Source organism: Thunnus thynnus, chromosome 18 (genome assembly GCF_963924715.1).
Source record: "Thunnus thynnus chromosome 18, fThuThy2.1, whole genome shotgun sequence".
Classification (NCBI taxonomy): Eukaryota; Metazoa; Chordata; class Actinopteri; order Scombriformes; family Scombridae; genus Thunnus; species Thunnus thynnus.
The window spans coordinates 14,755,925-14,774,474 of record NC_089534.1 but is presented as its reverse complement, the minus strand read 5'-3'; the positions used below and the strand labels follow the sequence as shown (position 1 = coordinate 14,774,474).

Sequence of the window (18,550 nt, the reverse complement as noted above, 5' to 3'; positions counted from 1 at the left end):
AACTGTAAATAAACTTGAATTTAAGGTAAAAGCCTGCAATTTAATGTCATATTCATGCTTTCATTTTAAATCCAATGTGCTGGAGTACAAAGCCATAATAGCTATAAATACTTACAGACTACATTATCCTTGTGTTCATTCATCACTCTGCAACCTGTGTCGATTTATCAGTGAAACACGCAGAAGTTGCGTTGACAAAGTCTTTACCTGGATTTGGGTTCATGATTCCAGGGGTGTGATCCCAGGATGGGACCTGCTGAACCCCTGGCTCGTGTTCTACTCTGACTAGTCAGATTGGAGTGCCAGAATCAACGTTCCTACTTCCTGAACACATCCTACATAGCGAAAGATAAGCTCAAATCCAAAGTCCATGGTGCGGTGAGGGGGACGAAGGAAAAAGCAAAAAAAAAGATGTAAAACAAGCAACTGAAAAAGAACTCGCACAAAACTCAACCAACTATTCCCAGAGTAAAGGGAGAGAGCAGGAAGAGAGAGAGAGGTCAGCTTTGGTCGATATCACTGTTGTTGAGAGCCGACCGTGTGTGAGACAGGTTGTGGCGGCTCTCCAACCCCCATCCTTTTGTCCGTGTGTCCGTGTGTGTGTGTGTGTGTATATTTGCGTGTAAAAGAGACAGAGAGTGAGACATAGGGAGAGTGTGACTGTTTAATCTGCCCCTCCCTCCCCAAGTGCTGGTGTGTCTAAGTGTGTGTGTGCGTGTGCGCGTGCACGCTCCCCACCCCCAATCTATCTGCATTCATTGGCGGTCAGATTAAACGGTCAGAGTTAGCGATTAATGCTGTGCTGTCCGGGCCAGTGGGTAGCAAGCAAGCACGCTGTGTGGCTCCTGCCTCCCCTGTAGCCTGAGAGGATTAGCTGCTGCTAATGCTAAGCTAAACTCTAAGCTCCAGCCAACAGAGAGGTAAGGGGGCAGGGGTGGGAGTCTTCCTTTCCAGCCCCAAGACAGCCATTCAGGCCTGGATAACAGGTGCCAGAGGAGTGGGTGCTACTTTACAGAGCACTTCACATCATTTATTGCACACTACAGGTAGAGGCTGCAGCTCAGACGATTGGAGGAATATCTACAGTCATTCTATCACCAATTATGGTTTTTGACAATATTTGGACATAACAGCCACAAATAACAGAAATTGCATCCAGTTTTGCAGGATCTCAATCTCTCCTAGTAGATGTTTCTAAGAAGTCTGAATGTTTCATAAAAAACACTGATTAGAAACTTTTGGTCATTGGTATTTGTTCAGAGCTTACATTTAAAATGTTATGAGGCATCAACTGAGTCGATCTACTATGTCGATCAAAACTCCATCCAACTGCTGAAAATGAAACCATTCTTTTACACCTCTACCATGCATAATAGCCACACTGGTGTACATCTTAGCATCTTTGAAACAAGGATAGCATCAAAGCATGATTGTAAGTTTAAGATGAAGACAAGTGTTGAACAACTCGGCAGTCACCTGATACCTTGAGATAATGCTTGCTGCAGGAGCTCACAATCATCTCTTCGTGTCATCCTTTTTCTGTCTACTCTCCTCTATTATTAATGATTTAAGTGAGCTGCACATGAGGGCTTCCTCCCATGAGGACACTGAAAAACCTGAAAGAGAATCATGTCTGACACTACAAGTAAATGCAATTATTTAGAAATCAGACCAACTTCTTGTCTTGTTCTTTCTATATTATATAGCGGATTCAGACATACATGATTTAGTTGTATGGAGTCAGGTTAGCTTTGTGAGACTTAAGCTGAGTGAATATGGGTGAAAATCATAAAAACCTAGTTTCTACATTATAATATTTTATCAACCTCAACTAAGTCAAAGATGAAAATGTCCTCAATCAATCCGTTATACAAGTAAAACCTTATATCACTAGAATCAAGTGAAAAGGGTGAAACAAGGATGAAAGGACATTAAAACTTATCCAAGCTGACTTAACGTTACTGTTTTATTACTCTGTTTACAGAGTGGCAGATTCAGGAAGAACATAAAAAGCCAAACCAGGCCTGTGACTTTCAAATTCACAAGCAATACTACACTACCCATAAAACATTACCCAAATCTTTTTCTACTTTTTGTAGTTCTCTACCAAGACTCCAGTATCTAATCTGAAGTCAGACAAACGGGTTGCTGAAACCAACTGCCCCTCACAACGGACATACTATCTTTTATCAACGTAAAATTAAAAGGTATGAAATGAATGACTTAATAACGAAACTAAATAATAACTAAATAAACACTAAAGTAAATATTTCATGCAGTTTAGTTCCGCGAGAGAAGTTAATCATTTGTTGCACATTTATATCTGCTGTTACTGCAGACGCATGCTGTCCTGTTTACTGATGCATTACAACCACATGCACGTGTGAAGTGGACTGCACCTTCACTCTCATCTGCTGCCCTTGTGTCGTTGACCCGATCTTGCCTTGTCAGCTGGTTTCTGCACACATACACACAAACTCTGCCTTTCTCATCAGACCTGTCAGCCACCTGTCTCTGGCTGGCTGAGCTTGATGGGTTAAGGGGACTTTTTTCATCCGCAAGAGCAAGAGTACAAACATACTGTGCAATAAAAACAAGCAAAGAAATATACACACAATCACATGCACACCCTGATAGCACAGCAGGCTCTGCTAGACCTCACTAACAGAGCAGAGAAAATTGAACAAAAGACTTCTTCACTATCACATTTCCAGTCATTTGTATCATCGTACTAACAAATAAACACACACTTTTGTCTTGAATGCTTCACCACTTTAGGTTTTTTTTCTACTGCTGTGAGTCTCTAGACTCATCTCTCTGCCCCAGTAGCCTCTTTGTCCCAGATGTTAATGCCCTCACTCGATTTCCTTTCCTATCTCTCTTCCTCTTACTCTCTCTCTCTCTCACTCACACACACACACACACACACACACACACACACACACACACACACACACACACACACACACACGCACAGTACTCAATAGTTTAAATGTAGCTTAACGGTACCAGAGCATGCAAATTCATAATGCCAATAGCCCCACACTTTACATTCCTCCTTTTTCCTCTATCCTTTTCCTCCATACCTCTTTTCTTCCTCCTGCAAGCATCTCTCCGTCTCTGTCCCTCCTCTTCCTCAGTGATGGTGAATAGTGCGGGGATGGCTGAACGGCTGCCTCCCTTCCTCAGCCTCCTTTTGCCCCGCGAGCACTCGCCCCCACCTCCTCCTTGTCCTCGTCCCTTACTGTCTGGCATCTCCTGCCCTGTTGCTAACCCTCGAGCCCCTGGCTAACTAACCCAACCCTGCCCATCCCACCCTACAGTGGTGGGTGGGGAGGGCAGGTCAGTGGCGGATACCAGAGGATGGATGGACAGGGTCACCCCTAAAAGCTCCCTTCTCAGTGAAGATGTCGATAGCTAAAAGCTAATGCTAACAGCAATTTCTTCTGGCTGCACATTGCTGCTCTGTGTCTGAAACAGCAGAAAGAGAGAGAGGAAGGAGAGGAGGAGGACAGGGCAAGAAGAGCAGGACAGACACAGGAAATCAAACGTGGAGGATGACAGAAAAGGACAAAGAAGATGAGTTAACAGGTAGAGAAGATGAGTAGAGAATAAAGTAGAGAGATGGTGAAGGAGTCTGTGAAAAGAGACAAAAACAGAGCTGCTCACTGTGCTATGTCCATACTGGCTGTGATGGCAGTGCCAGGCATAGAGAGAGAAAGAGTGTGAGACAGTCTTGCTGCGGATGAGCTCTTGTAGTCTGGCTTAGAAAAGAAGACTTAATCCACAAGACTGGCTTGGTTGAGAGCTAGATGGATTGCACATCTCTTGATTCCCTCACTCCTCAAGGGATGCTGCGGCTGCAGTCACTACTGTTACTGCAACCTCCCCTTTCCCTTCCTCCACTTACTCTTGCTAGGTCTGTCCTGTACAGTAAATGCAAACTTGTCAGAAGAATCACATCACACAGGCGCTGACTGCACAGTGCACACACTTGGGCCCCAAAATAGAAGGGTAACAGAGGGCAGCAGGGTTGTTAAAATATTCAGTATGAATCCAGCGGTGGAAGGTGAGCTGGTACCGGTAAAGAGTTTCCCTGACAACAGCAGCACATGGACCAATGAGGCAGGAGGGTGGAGAGCAGATGACAGGCGCGCTTTAATGTAATGTGTACACACACACACACACACACACACACAGCTAACCATGCATGCCTATGCACCATAGACTGTAGATAAAGACGGACGACATGAAAGCTCATCAAAAGTGAAGCCAAAATATCTTGATCACCCACTGGTGGCTGGTTGCAGTATAGGTCATAAGTCCCGCCCCCTCCATGTTAGCGGATGGGACACGAGCCAAACTAAAAAATCAAAGTACAGGTCAATAATTTTTAGTTCTTATCATGCTGATGTATGTTCAAGTGCTCATTTTTCTGATAAGTTTGTTTTTAATTAGCTATTTGATGATATAAAAAGGGGGTGTGACATCAGCTGCCCTCAAATCTCCGTCCGATGTGGCAAACAAGCCGAGTGACCCAGTAGTTTCTGAAGGAAGACGCTAATGTACGTTTTCATTTGTGATTCACTACCAGCTGTAGCTGCTAGTTACTGACTGGTTTTGGCTGGTTTACGCCCATCCTGGACTCACTCAGCTCTCGGTGGCGGGATGGCTGTCAGTCAATTTGTGGGGCCGTCATCCCGCACTCCTGACTCTACTGCGCAGACTCTGGTTGCAAATGACATCACACAAGCAAGATGGCAGCTCCCGAAAACGCAGTATTTTGGCTTCACTTTTGCATAGCGGTAGGAAGTGAAAAGGCGTTGTCCATCTTTATATACAGTCTATGCCACGCACACACCCAACTGAACAACGCAGTATTGGGGCTGCCTCTTTGGAAAGGGTGTGTTCATACAGCATATGGTATATGGCCCCACCCCGTTTTCCACCTAAACAGCCCTCAGCTGTCTGACATAACATGGCTGTACAGTCGTTATGAAAATATTTTCATTAATGTCTGGCTGGCTCTTTACAGGAACAGACTGAGACCAAAAGTAACAAGTATGCAGCACAGTCAATATTTATATGTGAGCAGTAACTTTCACTGCAGTAACTGACACTGAGTTGAGCTTCACTATCATTTCATACAATAACACTGCATGTGCAAAGACAACATGTAGCCTATTGGATATGAAAGAGTGAATAATAAAGGAGGTATATAGAGAGAGGATGTGCAGGTGTCATGGATGGTAGAAATAAAGAAATAAAGGGGCAACAAAGTAATTACGGTTATTGGAGGTCTGTCCAATTACAGTGCAAACACAAGTCCAAAGAACCATTTATAGTGGCATGTGCTTGCGCAAACATATCTCACATCTACTAAAGCAAATACATGTAGATTAAACAACCAGCATGACAGCTGTAAATGCCACCAAGACGCTGTGGTTCAACACAGTGAGGTGATATAATGATTAAAGACAAAACCAGTGATAGACATCTTGGTTCAAACACATTAAAGGTGCTTGTACTTGACCTTACATTTTTGTCAACCTTTTCAAAGCAAATAGCCTAATAAAGAGTATTACAGCAGAGTTTAATATGAACACACCCAGTTCACAGTTTTCTTAAAATATTTATTATGTAAAGGAATTCAGGATAAGATTTGCTGCGTCATCTCATTAGGGAGCACATGCTGCACAAACAGACATATTCATGAAAGAGCAATCTGATCTTTGTCCCTGCAGGATAGAGTAAAGCTGTAATCCTACACTCAGACTTTAACCGGATAGGCCAGGTTACACACCCTTCTCACACCTATTGAATGTGTGTATGAGAGGCACATAGACACAGGAACAGTTGACATATTGTGACCAATACAAATGAATTTTGCAAAAAAAAAAAAAAAAAAAAAAAGCATATTACCAAAGATGCCTTCCCCTTGTTTCAAGATAAAGATGCTCCTTTGAATAAATTACCAAGTTAACAAGTTAGAAAATATTATAATCACATCTACTCCTGCTCACTCATTTAAAAAATCCCAAATCTATGAATATGCAAATATTTTTCACACAAGATGTTCCCTTCTTCACTGTAAAGTCAATTCTCAGTGTATGTGCACTGGAGGCTTCAAGTTTCCACATCAGACTTGTGTAAGTAGCGTACTGGACCATGATTGGCTCAAAAGTAAGTGTGATGTCACAAATAACTCTAGTAGGTTCACACTCTAAACTAACCCCTTCAGCAGATTCATGTGAAAACAGCCTTCTAGTATCAAACTCTGTACAAACATCATTCTGCACAGTGAAGCTAAAACATCAAACTGAAGTAAACGACAAGCAAACCATTTTTTTTGCGTGGAGGAGGACTTTAAGTTTAATTCTATAAATAAATAGAACTTGTACAGGACAATTGTCTTTCAATATATTTTAAAAATGAACCACTAGACTTTTCTAGGTGCTTAGAACACAATAATATGATTTATCACCAAAGCTGCACCACTCCACTAAGACCAGGACATAATATCATCATGGTGGTACAGTAGGTGAGGAAGGCTGTGCTTCTCGCCAGTCAGAGCATGTGTGGACTGTACTACAATGACTACTTTTTGGACAGGTGCAACAAAGAGCCTCAGGACTGAGTATAATAATCCCAAGACCTTGCACAAATCTGTAGAAGAAAAGAAAGAAAGAAACGAAATATAGAGCCTAGCTGTAGGCCAAATATATCAGCTGGATGACACAAAATAAGTGTGTAAAAGGTGTCCATGATACAAAGAAAGATCAACTACTGAAATGGAGAAGAAGAGATGAAAACCTGAGAAAAACTGCCACACATTCACCCCTTTCAACAAGCCCTGAGGTGTCTGGCAGTAGCAACTGGTTACAATTTTATATGTCAGCTGATACAGAAAGAGATATCAAAACTGGTTTTGCCCTTGAGTCAGAAAAGACAGCTAGCAAAGCACTTTTATGCAGGCACATTGTGGGACACCTATTGGATGTCAAATGGCAGTAGATTTTGGAGAGTATCCGATAATCCCGTAGGATACAGAGATCAAAACGTTAAATCCAGACTCACTGTTGTGATCAGAGGTGCAGTGGATTCTGTATCTTGTAGAGCTCACCACGGCACGGGGATATGAGATACAGTTAATAATGCACATGGAAGAAGAAGTTGTTTATGAATTGTGAGCTAGTGGCAGGATTGGAAAGCTTGAATGCACAACGCTATAGAAAATGGATACTGAGAGTTTGCAGCAGGATCGTATTAAATTTACTTCTAGGTGGAAGAGGGCATTCATGGGGAAAACTGAGAGTAGATAATAATGGTGAGGACTGGCTGGGTGACAAAGCTGCTATGGTATTGGTTGTGGACCAAACTCTGCAAAATAAAAGATGAAGATAAAGGAGTGTGATAAACTTAGGGAACACAGGTGCAAATAACAAAATGAATGATGGCTGAGTTTTATTCATCTGCTTCAGTTTCAGGGTCTTGCCATTGTGCATATTGGCTCACTCAGTCACACTCTCATGGCTTACTGGGACAATTAAACAGAACAAAGCCATCATTAACGATGTTAGTAACACCTGTGCTTTTCCTGTTTTAACTAGTCAACATGTCTGCAGTGAAAAATGTTCTTTTCTCTCTGACTGGGGCTCCTGTGTGGAGCATTTTGTGTGTTAGAAATGGCTCTTCTCACTCCATGAACTATAACTATAAGGCCTATCTAAAAAAAAAAAAAAAAAAAAAAAAAAAAAAATCACTCACTGACACTGAAACATATTCTGAACATATGTCCTTACCTTCCATGTCAAACTTTGAGCCTGTGTGTCTTTGCATAGTTCAACCCCTGCAGCAAAGCTTTCCAGATTAGACTAGCCAAACATATCAAACTACAGCACATTTATAACCAGCACATTTCCAAAGAGAAAACATATGAGCTAGCTGGTAACAGCTGCTGCTAACTGTTCCTGTTAACTACATCAGATTTTAAAGCTTAATTCATGAAACCTTTGACTATTAAATGTCACTATTTGCCACCACCAATCATTTCCATTTAAAAAAAACAAATATGTGGAAAAACGATATGTACACTGGAACAAACATGAATGAACAGCCAGTAGTTTATAGCAGTGATCTGTAAATGCCTGTATGTTCAAACCACAGCAAAAATGACTCTAGTTTGTGAGTTTTGGCATCATCCAACAGAGGACAGCCAAAATCCTTATAAACTTTTGAAGTGTTTTTACCACACTCCACTATGCAGATGGATATAATATACTTTTTTTAATCACCAGAGTTATGCTAAGCTAAGTAACTCAATACTTAAGCCTTTTTCACAGCAGACATTTTGACTTGTCATAACAGGACCTGTGATTAACGATGGCTGAGTTCCATTCAAGTGTCCAAGGAAACAGGGTCATGAATTTGGAAACGCTAAATGGGATTCAGCCATTGTCTTTGTGCTATGACGTGTCAAGATGTCTGCAGTGAAAAAGGTGTGTTATAGGAATAAAAGTGCTGTTGAAGTGTTCTGACTACATCACAATCATGTACTTCACAGCAGGTATTTTACCCTTAAAAGCTGATGGAAAGTACCTGTTATGGAGTTGAAAAAGTGGAATTGGCATACCAGTTATAACATGCTTGTTTTCCTCGATTTTGGCGACAACATTGGTGATAAGTGGTCAATGCTTCCATGCTTAGGCTACTGCAAATTATTAGACAGCAGTTCCCACACACCCAGACATACAATAGTATATGATTTTTGTTATTATTAAGCACTTGACAATGTATCAATTAACTGAGACAAGAAATATATTTTACTTAACGGGTCAATCAAAGTTAGCCTACATGCCATTTAGCTAAACAAAGTATTGTGTGATGGTACAACTAGTCATTTTGAGTCCCAACTAGGGCTGCAACTAACAATTATTTTCATTATCGATTGATCTGTCAATTATTTCAGTTGTTTGGTCTATAAAATGTCAGAAAATGGTGAAAAATGCCCATCACTGTTTCCCAAAGTCCAAGCTGACGTCTTCAAATGTCTTCTTGTGTCCTGAGCTACCCAAAGCTATTCAGTTGACTATCATAGAATACAAAAGAAACAAGAAGATATTCACATTTGAGGGGACGGAATCAGAAAGTTTGAGCATTTTTTCTTAAAAAATGACTCCAAATGATTAATTGATTATTCAAACAGTTGGCAGTTGATTTAATAGTTGACAACTAATCGATTAATCAACTAATCATTGCGACTCTAGTCTCAACGGTACTTTATAAATGACAGTAACAGCTATAAATTAGGGCTGGGTGATGTGGACAAAATCAAATATCACAATATTTTTGACCAAATACCTTGATATCAATATTACGACAATATTGTAAGGATGACTTTTGGTGCTTTCACAAAATATTTACACAATGAGATTTTTGATAAATAATCATCAGTAATATGGATATAATGACTAAGTGGGTAAAGGCAAATAATAGAACAGCTAGATCAGTCTGGCAAGTTCAGAAAATTGCATCACTTTACTGTAATGCAGTTAACGCCAGTAAAAGACAACACTCATGCCATGTTATGATTTCTAATATCTAAGATGATATCTAGTCTTATATCAAGATACCAATATAATATTGATATATTGCCCAGCCCTGCTATAAATTAACAGTATGTGTCACAGGTGTGCAGTTATCCGGTATTTAACAACAGTTTGGGATATTAGCCAGCCAAATATAAGTGTGAACTGTGGTAAAAAGCTGTTTAAGAACTGCTAAAAGTCACAGGGTGCAGTTGTAGCCTGAAGACACATTATAAAGCTTGCTGTCCATTTCCAGTAATTCACCTGTCAGTCAAACTGAGGGGGCATTTTAACGACAGCAACAGGTGTCTGCCACCAGAGCCAAAAGAGCAGAAACTGTCTATCAACTGCGGCGACGAAGGTAAAACTGAACATATTTGAGTAGTTTAAACAACAAGTCGTGTTTAATAAACGCAAAGCAACCGGTTGGGTGAGTTAATCCCACTCCCGTGACCCGGCGGCTCGGAATACTTGAGTCTCTCTTTAATTCAGCGTCACCGTTCAAACACCGACGAAATACACTAAAGTCCCTCCGCTAACCGGCACCTCGTGATTTAGTTTAACAGTTCGTCCATTTCAAGACAAAAAAGTTGGTCAAAGTAAAGTTTTCATGTCTGCAAGAACTCACCTTGGGACTCGGGAGGAGATGCGTCGCTGCCATCCTGGTCCGCCATTTCTCCTGACGTCAGCTGAGAGGGATCAACGGCAGGCAGCCGGAGCGACCTGCTGGAAAGATCCCGAGACACTACCGGGCACCCTCCTACGGACAGGTGGGGGACGACACATGTAAACATCAGTTTAGCAGCATGAATGAAACTGATAATATGTCGTTATACTAATTAGGTTATTCAGAGACAGAAGAAAATTGTCTTGGATCAAGGGAACTGCTGCACATTACAGTAAAAAACACATTAAAAAGGGACACACGTGCAAAGATTAGTCTGGGATAAAACAACCGAGCAAATTAGCCACAAAGCCAGAGGTGTAGTGGAGGTTATACACAGGAAAACAGAATATACCTACCTCTTTTTCTGATGATTTACAGTATACCCACCTATTAGCCATAAGCCATTCGCTGTGTTAAAACTTGCAGAGATTTGAAGTCATGCTTCTCAGAACATACACATCTTAGTATATAAATTAAAAACAACAACACATCTCACTTTCCATGCTTTGCAAGCAAGATTGCTGGAGCCTTCAGTTATCTTAGAGCTTCCTGCTGTTCTGTCTGTCCTCCAGAAGTTGCCCATTAATAAGTTTAACTGACAGAGAGGATGCATGAATGTTTGTTATGGTTGCCCTTACACAAAGGGAGCCTGTACTTCCTTCCAGAGCTCATTAAAACATACTCAGAGTTCCCAACACATGGGAAGGGTCAGATAAAATCCTATTGGCCTGTTGAATAGTGGGCTGCACAAAATGTCTTGGGGCGTGAGTGGTGTGGGCATTCCCATAACCTTCCCTGCCATTTTAACCAGGTTTAATGTTTGAGCTTTACACTTGAGGGTTAGGTTTCTAAACCGGCTGGTAAGACCATAACGTAAGATGGACTCTATGGTAGCTCTATAAAAAATTAACATAATATTCCTGCAGACACCAAAAACTCAAGAGTCTCTGAAGGAAATGGAGGCACTGATGGATTCTTGCACAGATAATTGCCATGTGTGTGAGTGCCAGTTAATCTCACTTGTTCTCAATCAGTCTCACATTTGCTTCAGCTTGGGCCACCTGCAGGAATTAGTCTTCATGCATTAAGAAAAACAAATAGGTTTTGGTTAATCTTTGCCTGAATAAGGATATTTTAGTGCGTGGAAAAGATATACTCTTGAAGTTTGAGATAGGACAAGGTATACTACAAGTGAAACTACATGGTCTCAAGTCTATAAAGTGTTATGCTGACATCTACTGGTAATTAGGCAACAACAGAAGTCCTTGCTATGAACCCAGTGTCTGTAAAAATTCAATAAAACTCTTTTTATGTGTAATAATATAAAAAAGAAGATCAATTTTTTAAATTTTAATCTTTATTTAATCAGGCAGTCTCATGGAGATTAAGAACAATTTTCAAGAAAGACCTGAGAACAAGAAACATTCATAAGACAAGAACACAATCAGCAAACCGCAACAACAGAACTACATATCAACAAAGAATTAATAAAAACTGTTATAAAGGTCATAAAAACATGAGATAATAAAGCTTTAAAATCTCCAAGAGGAATGAAAGACTCTAGTTTGAGGGCAGTTTGCACTTCAAATTACTGTTACACTAAATCAAACACACAATAATGCAGTACAACTAAATGTATGACACCAACATACAACACATTATAGTGAATCACAAAAATAATTCACCAAATCAATTAAACAAAACAGTAATCCATCAGTTTCACGCCTGGATAACACAAACTTAGAGGGAAAACACAACATTGTTTTCTAAGAATGACCTTTTGAAGTCCCATTGTCCATCAAATCCATTGTCAAAGTCTTGGAGGATTGATAATGTCAAAGGAAATTAGTTTTGCCTGCATCAATTTCATGCTAACTGGAGATCAAAAATATTCCTCTGATGTCTCATACAACTTACAAAAGATGATAAAAGCTGAAAAGGTGTTTTTAAACAAAAATGTCTTGATGGCTCTTGGATGGAAAAAAAATGGCACTATCACTTTTTTGTGCATATGTATATTTTGAGATGTTTTTCACCATAGGATAGAACACAATTTCAACTAATTATTTAAAAGCAGTCGTCCATAACCTCCTCACACATAACCTTGGTGCCGAGGCCAGAGGGGACCACAGTCAGGTTTACTTGCAGGTAAGTGATGAAGAAAATTAACATTTTGCAGTGTCAGTTTTGGACCAACAGAGGGAGCCCTCTTCCCACATTAAAAATCTGTAACTCATCAAAACTATGGGGGTTCACTGCCTTTTTCATTAGGCTTTCACTGGTATCAATAAAATATGTTGAACACCACCAGATTAAGAAAATCTTAAAACTATTAAATTAATGAGGTATTGAATATTTAATGCATGTGTAACTAACAGTAGCTTTGATTTACTCATTCGTCACATTTTACCACAGATATATTAATTTACCAAAACCTAGTTTTGTCCACAAATGTCAATAAAAATAGATTGCATTTAAATGTAATGGGCATTTTTCTGAAATCAAATGTCAAAGCTAATTATATTTCTGATATTCCCCATCTCATTGAGTGTTTCACCTCACAGTTACCCTTCAACAAAGAAGCATTTCAATTTGACAAAATGAGACGTGATTCAGAAATAAAAAAGAACAGTGTTACTTCAACTAACCCAGTAATATTTGAGGAGGATTTACTGTTCCTGGCTGAATGTATGCTAATCTCTGCTCATATCATTGCTATTTGCCAGACTGTGCAGACTTACCCCCCCCCCCCCCCCCCCTCTTTAACCCCCAGTAAAATGGCTACAGATTGGCGCAGGGAGAACTGCAACCATAGCAACCAGCTGTTTGGCAATTCCACTGATGGAGGAGGTGGAGGGAGGAGATATTGGCCTGTAGGTATATACTCACATACTGACAAAGAGAAAGACAAACGCACACACACACTTCTGAGTGCCTCTGTGGTGTCTGACAGGGAGATGAGAGGATGGAAAAACTGGTGATTGCAAACAGCAGCTTTTACTTATTCAGCTCTATTTGGCAACAGTCTCCTTGTATGAGGTCTTACTTAAAAGGTTTAACCCAAGCCCCTCATTTCCCTGCTTGTTTTTCAGACAAAGCCACCTTCTGCTCCTCTTCTTTTTGTTTTTGTGGCTAATGTCTGTTCTGTTTTTTTTTATTGTTGTATGTTGTTTGTGTCAGAAGCCAAGAAGGTTAAACATGAGGTACAGAGTTAAAGTCAGTAGGTGGTGATTAAGCTTGGGGAGACCTTCAGGGTCAGATGTGTTATGTGTTCACATGTGCAGGATGAAAGCCTCTCCAAACTGTCTGTAATTGGTTCCCATGGGATTGGGATCTTGGGATTCTCCCCTCACAGAAACAGCGCTTTGATGGCTCATCAATAAATCCACATCATGAAAATATACACACTGCATTGCATGCATAGACAGTATATATATGTGTACAGTATATCGTTGCTGCCCTGAAGTGAGGAAAGACACAGAATGATTGTGTGTGTCTGCTTGACCTAAATGTGTACAAGATTTGAAGGGAATTGATGTCACACATTTCCACTTTGGGATGCTGATCCTCCGTTGATTAACGCTCAGGGCTCTTCTTGAAAGACCACAATCAAGTAAGGATGGGGGCGTGCTTCTGGGGAATAAGCAGATCGAGGAACTGATTGATTTTGAGGACAAGCTGCCTCTTTGCTCTTCACTGGTTCATTTGGATTAATTTGTGTGCATTGCACGGCCCTGCAGAAATCAGGGTGGGGGTCATATAAGTTTTCAGATTAAGCAGGCAGGTTTAACAAGCAGGATAAACAATCCAAGGAGAAAGTGTATCTTTTTATATGTAGAGGGCTCTGGTACTAAAGCCCCTTAAATCTTGGTTTCAAATCTTAAGTCTTTCTATATGATATTAAATATCCATGAGCAACAAAAATGACCAACAACGTTTCAGTTTGGGGAAAAAAACATCCATAGGTATATTTATTATGAGTTTAACAGTCAAAACCTCATCATATTTGATTGCTGGTGGCCTGGCAACATAAACAAACAGTCAGATTCAGTTTTTTTTGTTGTTGTTTATTTTTTTAAAGCTAAATCCTGATTGGTGCATGCATGTATCTCACCTTTTTCCAACTGAGCCACTCACTTCAAACCTATGAGCACAGACAAAAACACAAAATTCTTAATATGAAATAATCAAAACGGAACATTTTGTGCTCATCTAGGGCCACATCGCTCATAGTGAGAAGCTGGATGAGAAAATAGTCTTTTAGAGCTTTTTTTCTTTTAGAGAGTTTTTGAAAAGGGCACTTTTCTTTAACTAAAGCTTTAACTAAGGTAAATCACCAAAATCGTTGTTGAGACTACCACCACTGAAAATTTCATTTAAAAAAAATCAGATCAAATCAAATTAGTTTTGATACATCGTCATGTTGAGGTTTCTTGGGTGTATAAACTTTCCTATTTGTATTTATAACTGTACGAGACCATTGAAGCATGCTCTACCTGTAATTGCAATATTTGTGGGAGCAGTTGAAGGCAGCAGAGCAGCTAATAACGTGTTGTAGAACACAGAGTGTAGAAAATCTAGGAGATAATTAAGTAAACAATGCATAGGCTGCAAAAATTAGTTTGCAACGGGCTTGTAGAGACGTGTTGCTATACTGACGATAGTAACACATTGCCACCTACAAAAGACTCATCTCATCAACAGAAAATGCAAGTAAACAGATGTCAGTGCAGTGTCAATATCACTTTAGTGATGGATATTCACAGCTTATCTGCAAATTTTCACACAACTTACAACCTTAATCATTTTCTTGAATACAGATACATTAACATGACGCCCGCTGATGCTCCCATGAAGATAAAATAACACGTACTCTGGCATTAATAATGAAGCACACTGCCATGCAGAATAACTGTTAATGTTATCTAGCAATCCGCATAATGTAACAGTGCTTTCACAGCAGAGATGAAGGCAGATGATTAACTATAGCAGGGGCCCAGAGAGGTTAATTGTTACTGCCATGATTGCACCACACTGTACAGCATATATTTATATAATCTGGACTTGTTTTTCACTCCTGTCTCTTTATCTTATCACTTTTCCTTTAAGACTGACTCCATCTGCCTCGACCTCTGTCTCTCTCACTACTTTTGTCTCTGTCGCACTGTCTCTTTATCCTCTTATTACCTTTTAAGCAGCAGACAGCACCATCTCTCCCTAGCAACACGTCATTCATGTCATTGATTTGACAACTGAGACCGGTTTCTTTAGCCTCACTGATGTCATTCTTAAAAAAAACACAGAAGCGATTCGGAGGATTCATGCTCCTTTTATTGGTCATTGTTTTATTATAAGAAGATGTAGGTCAGTCTTTTTTAAAAAAAAACGTATTCTTCAAGTACGGATTAAATATTAACTATAGTTTGCATGTCTAAACCCTTTCTCTCCTGTTGTACAATGCTGTTGTTCATGTCGGATGTTGTTTGTTCACTTGTAAGAGACTAACCATGTAGTCTGTGTTGTTTTGGTAGCATAATGTTAATAACCTCTTTAATTATCTCTGTCTCTGCATAATTCACTAGAAACAGATGGCATAATGGAGAATGATCTGAACTCACTCCCTGCAGAAAGACAGATCCCCCACCAGGAACTCCCCCCATGTCGTCTAAATAGACTTGCCTTGCCTTCGGCACACACTTACAAAAACATTACACCCACACAACAAGACATTGTACACTGTATCTAGGTATGGTATTCTTTACAGCTGACCTATCTCATCCCTCTGAGTATGCACATAATGGGCCAATCACAACAAGGAAAACAAACCTCAAAAACAAAGTAGTTCGTACACAAACAGGCCAGCAGACATATGGCTATGTGACCCAAGTAAATAGTGCTATTAATTCTAAATCCCTGCAATTAATCCCTCGGGTGGTCACAGTGGTATTGTCTGCACCGTGCTCATAACAGCAGTGTTTACTGTCTGATATCCAGGCATTTATTGTGTTGGGTGAACATACGGCCTGCTGAACTACAAGGCATTAAATACACGAGATTTAGATGGACTCTATACTCATCCCCACTGATATTGTCTGGTACTTTTCTATTCTAATGATGTGGGATAATACAAAAAACAGTAATAAGAACTAATAGTGTCTATATAATCATGTTTGACTTTTTAAGAATCTTGTAGATACATTATTAATGTAAAACTATCTAGTGTATAATAACTAAACAAAGGGGATGGAAAGTAGGGCTCTTGTTCAATCTTGAAACTGCATAGTGAATTATGCATCATAATATTTCATAAGTTAATTAGTACAATACAATGGCTACCATATTACTTTGTTCACTCAATCATCTACCATGAGTAATCACACAGCAGTTAACTAAAATAAATGATAGTATAAAGGATTTGATTCTTACGGAAACTGCTTCAGATGGCTGCATAAAGGCAATCCCGACATCTTCAGTCAGATCTATTGTGTATATTTGCCTCCAGCTGTAGTAGTAGTAGTAATGGTAGTAACTGTAGAAATGGTCAGGGTTGGCAACAAAGTCTGTAAACTTGTACACGCCTACATCTTTTTCTGCATGAAGTGCATGAGTTGTAACATTTATGTCTGGAGTGCTGGAAAATTGAATGGGCTCAGTGTAGTGAAATTAACAAGATTTCCCACGAGATGCACTGCAGGTTTTGCTCCACACACACACACACACACACACACACACACATACACACACAAGCACACACACGCAAGCTGTGTAAGTGGAACACGTGCATGTGTGTTATATAGTATTTATAAAGTGAAGAATGAAGGTTGTTTCCAGGGATTTAGATGTACTTGAAGTTGGAAAAGGATAAAATATTTAGTAAAACTCTTGCTGGTTACACAAAATTACTTAATTTGGGATAACATTGTTTTTTATTATTATCATTATTATTGTTTCTAGTAATGTTCCTGTCTAGCGCAGGTCTAGTGTGCAGGGTAAACACAGCCCTGTATCATGGAGGTGACAGAAGAAAACATCACCCCCCCTTTCTCTTTCTCTCTCTGTCTTGGTAATAAGTGATGCTGTATGGCTGAATTGCCTGTCATGTGAACGAATGAGCGGGCTCCAGCAGCGTGACATGTCGCCTCAGTAATTTATCTGATGCTGCGGTTAGGTTCCACAGCAGTGGAGACGAGATGAGATCTACTGTATCTTCCAGTTGTAGGGAACAGGGGAGACGCTGCTGGTGTTGCCCCCCATCTCTAATCTCTCTCTTTACCTCCCCAGTCATATGTAGTGTCTGTCTGTCTTTTTCTATTTTCAATATGATCTCCCTCTCTCTCTATGTCTTGGCATGATGAATCCCTGTATCCACAAGGGAGAGGGGTAGAAGTAGTAGAAGAGAGTAGGAGGGCGGAGAGGAATATATAGGATCAAGAAGGAGAATGGGAAAATGAAGAGGGGGATGGGAAGACATAAAATTTACAGTAGGGTTTGCAGGGCTATTTCACATAAGTAGATATGCTGTATTGCTTGAAAATTTGCAGTGGCTTCAACAGTATAAACATAAATTTGATATTAGCTCATAAAAATGGCTCCCCCTCACACTTGCCAATCTCCTTTTCATTTAAAAAATCCTTCCTTCTGTCAAACTTCCATTCACATCGGTTCTGATTTTCCGAAACATGACCGACAGTGACTTGAGGACTCTGCTGGTGTGAGATTTGCTGGTGTGCAGCCAGCTGACTGGCACGCTGGCGGGGGGAAGCTCCCGTCCTTAACTATTCTCCTCACATTCACCTTGCAGTCCCAATTATTCAAGGCAGCGTGCACGAGCGCTCCCTGCCAGCCAGCCCCAGCTGTGAAAAGTGGGTCATGGAATTTAAAGGCGCACACAGCATTTGTTGCACTGCACAGTCGCTGGCACCGCTTTGGCTTTCTGTTCCTCACCAACGCGCAGCAGCAGTAGATGTACAACTCTGTGTCCTGCAGTGAAATCTACAACTACAACAGATCTACAACTGCTACTGCGCATTTAACAGAGCAAATTAAATCAAGGCTCAATAAAGGAGGAGTAGTTGGTGCTGTATTTTTAGATCCGCCTAAAGCATTTGATACAGTCAATCGTGATTTTCTAACAACAAGACTCTAAATTTAACTTCTCATCTAGAGCACTGGCATGGATGTCTTCCTATTTATCTAATAGGATGCAATGTGTTAAAGGTTGTTACATACTTTCCAGTAACATGTGTGCACAATGGGTGTTCCACAAGGTTCAATGTTAGGTCCCCTATTATTTAGC

General features: G+C 40.2%; 1 protein-coding gene across 8 annotated transcripts in view; it reads right to left on the bottom strand.

Moving 5' to 3' along the window:
• Window positions 1-10,897, bottom strand: part of map7b (microtubule-associated protein 7b) — a 29,722-nt gene extending 18,825 nt beyond the window's left edge. Inside the window, exons 1-2 of one of the 8 annotated variants that reach the window (XM_067573353.1) lie at window positions 10,751-10,897; window positions 10,216-10,347 (exon numbers count right to left, since the gene is read on the bottom strand). In XM_067573353.1, coding sequence (XP_067429454.1) covers window positions 10,216-10,347; window positions 10,751-10,757 — 139 coding nt within the window. In that variant the 5' untranslated portion in view covers window positions 10,758-10,897. Of the gene's footprint in view, window positions 1-207; window positions 576-3,086; window positions 3,397-10,215; window positions 10,348-10,750 lie in introns of those variants that run through there. The other 7 variants (XM_067573351.1, XM_067573354.1, XM_067573352.1 and 4 more) reach the window with 7 other exon arrangements.
• Window positions 10,898-18,550: the final 7,653 nt, after the last annotated feature.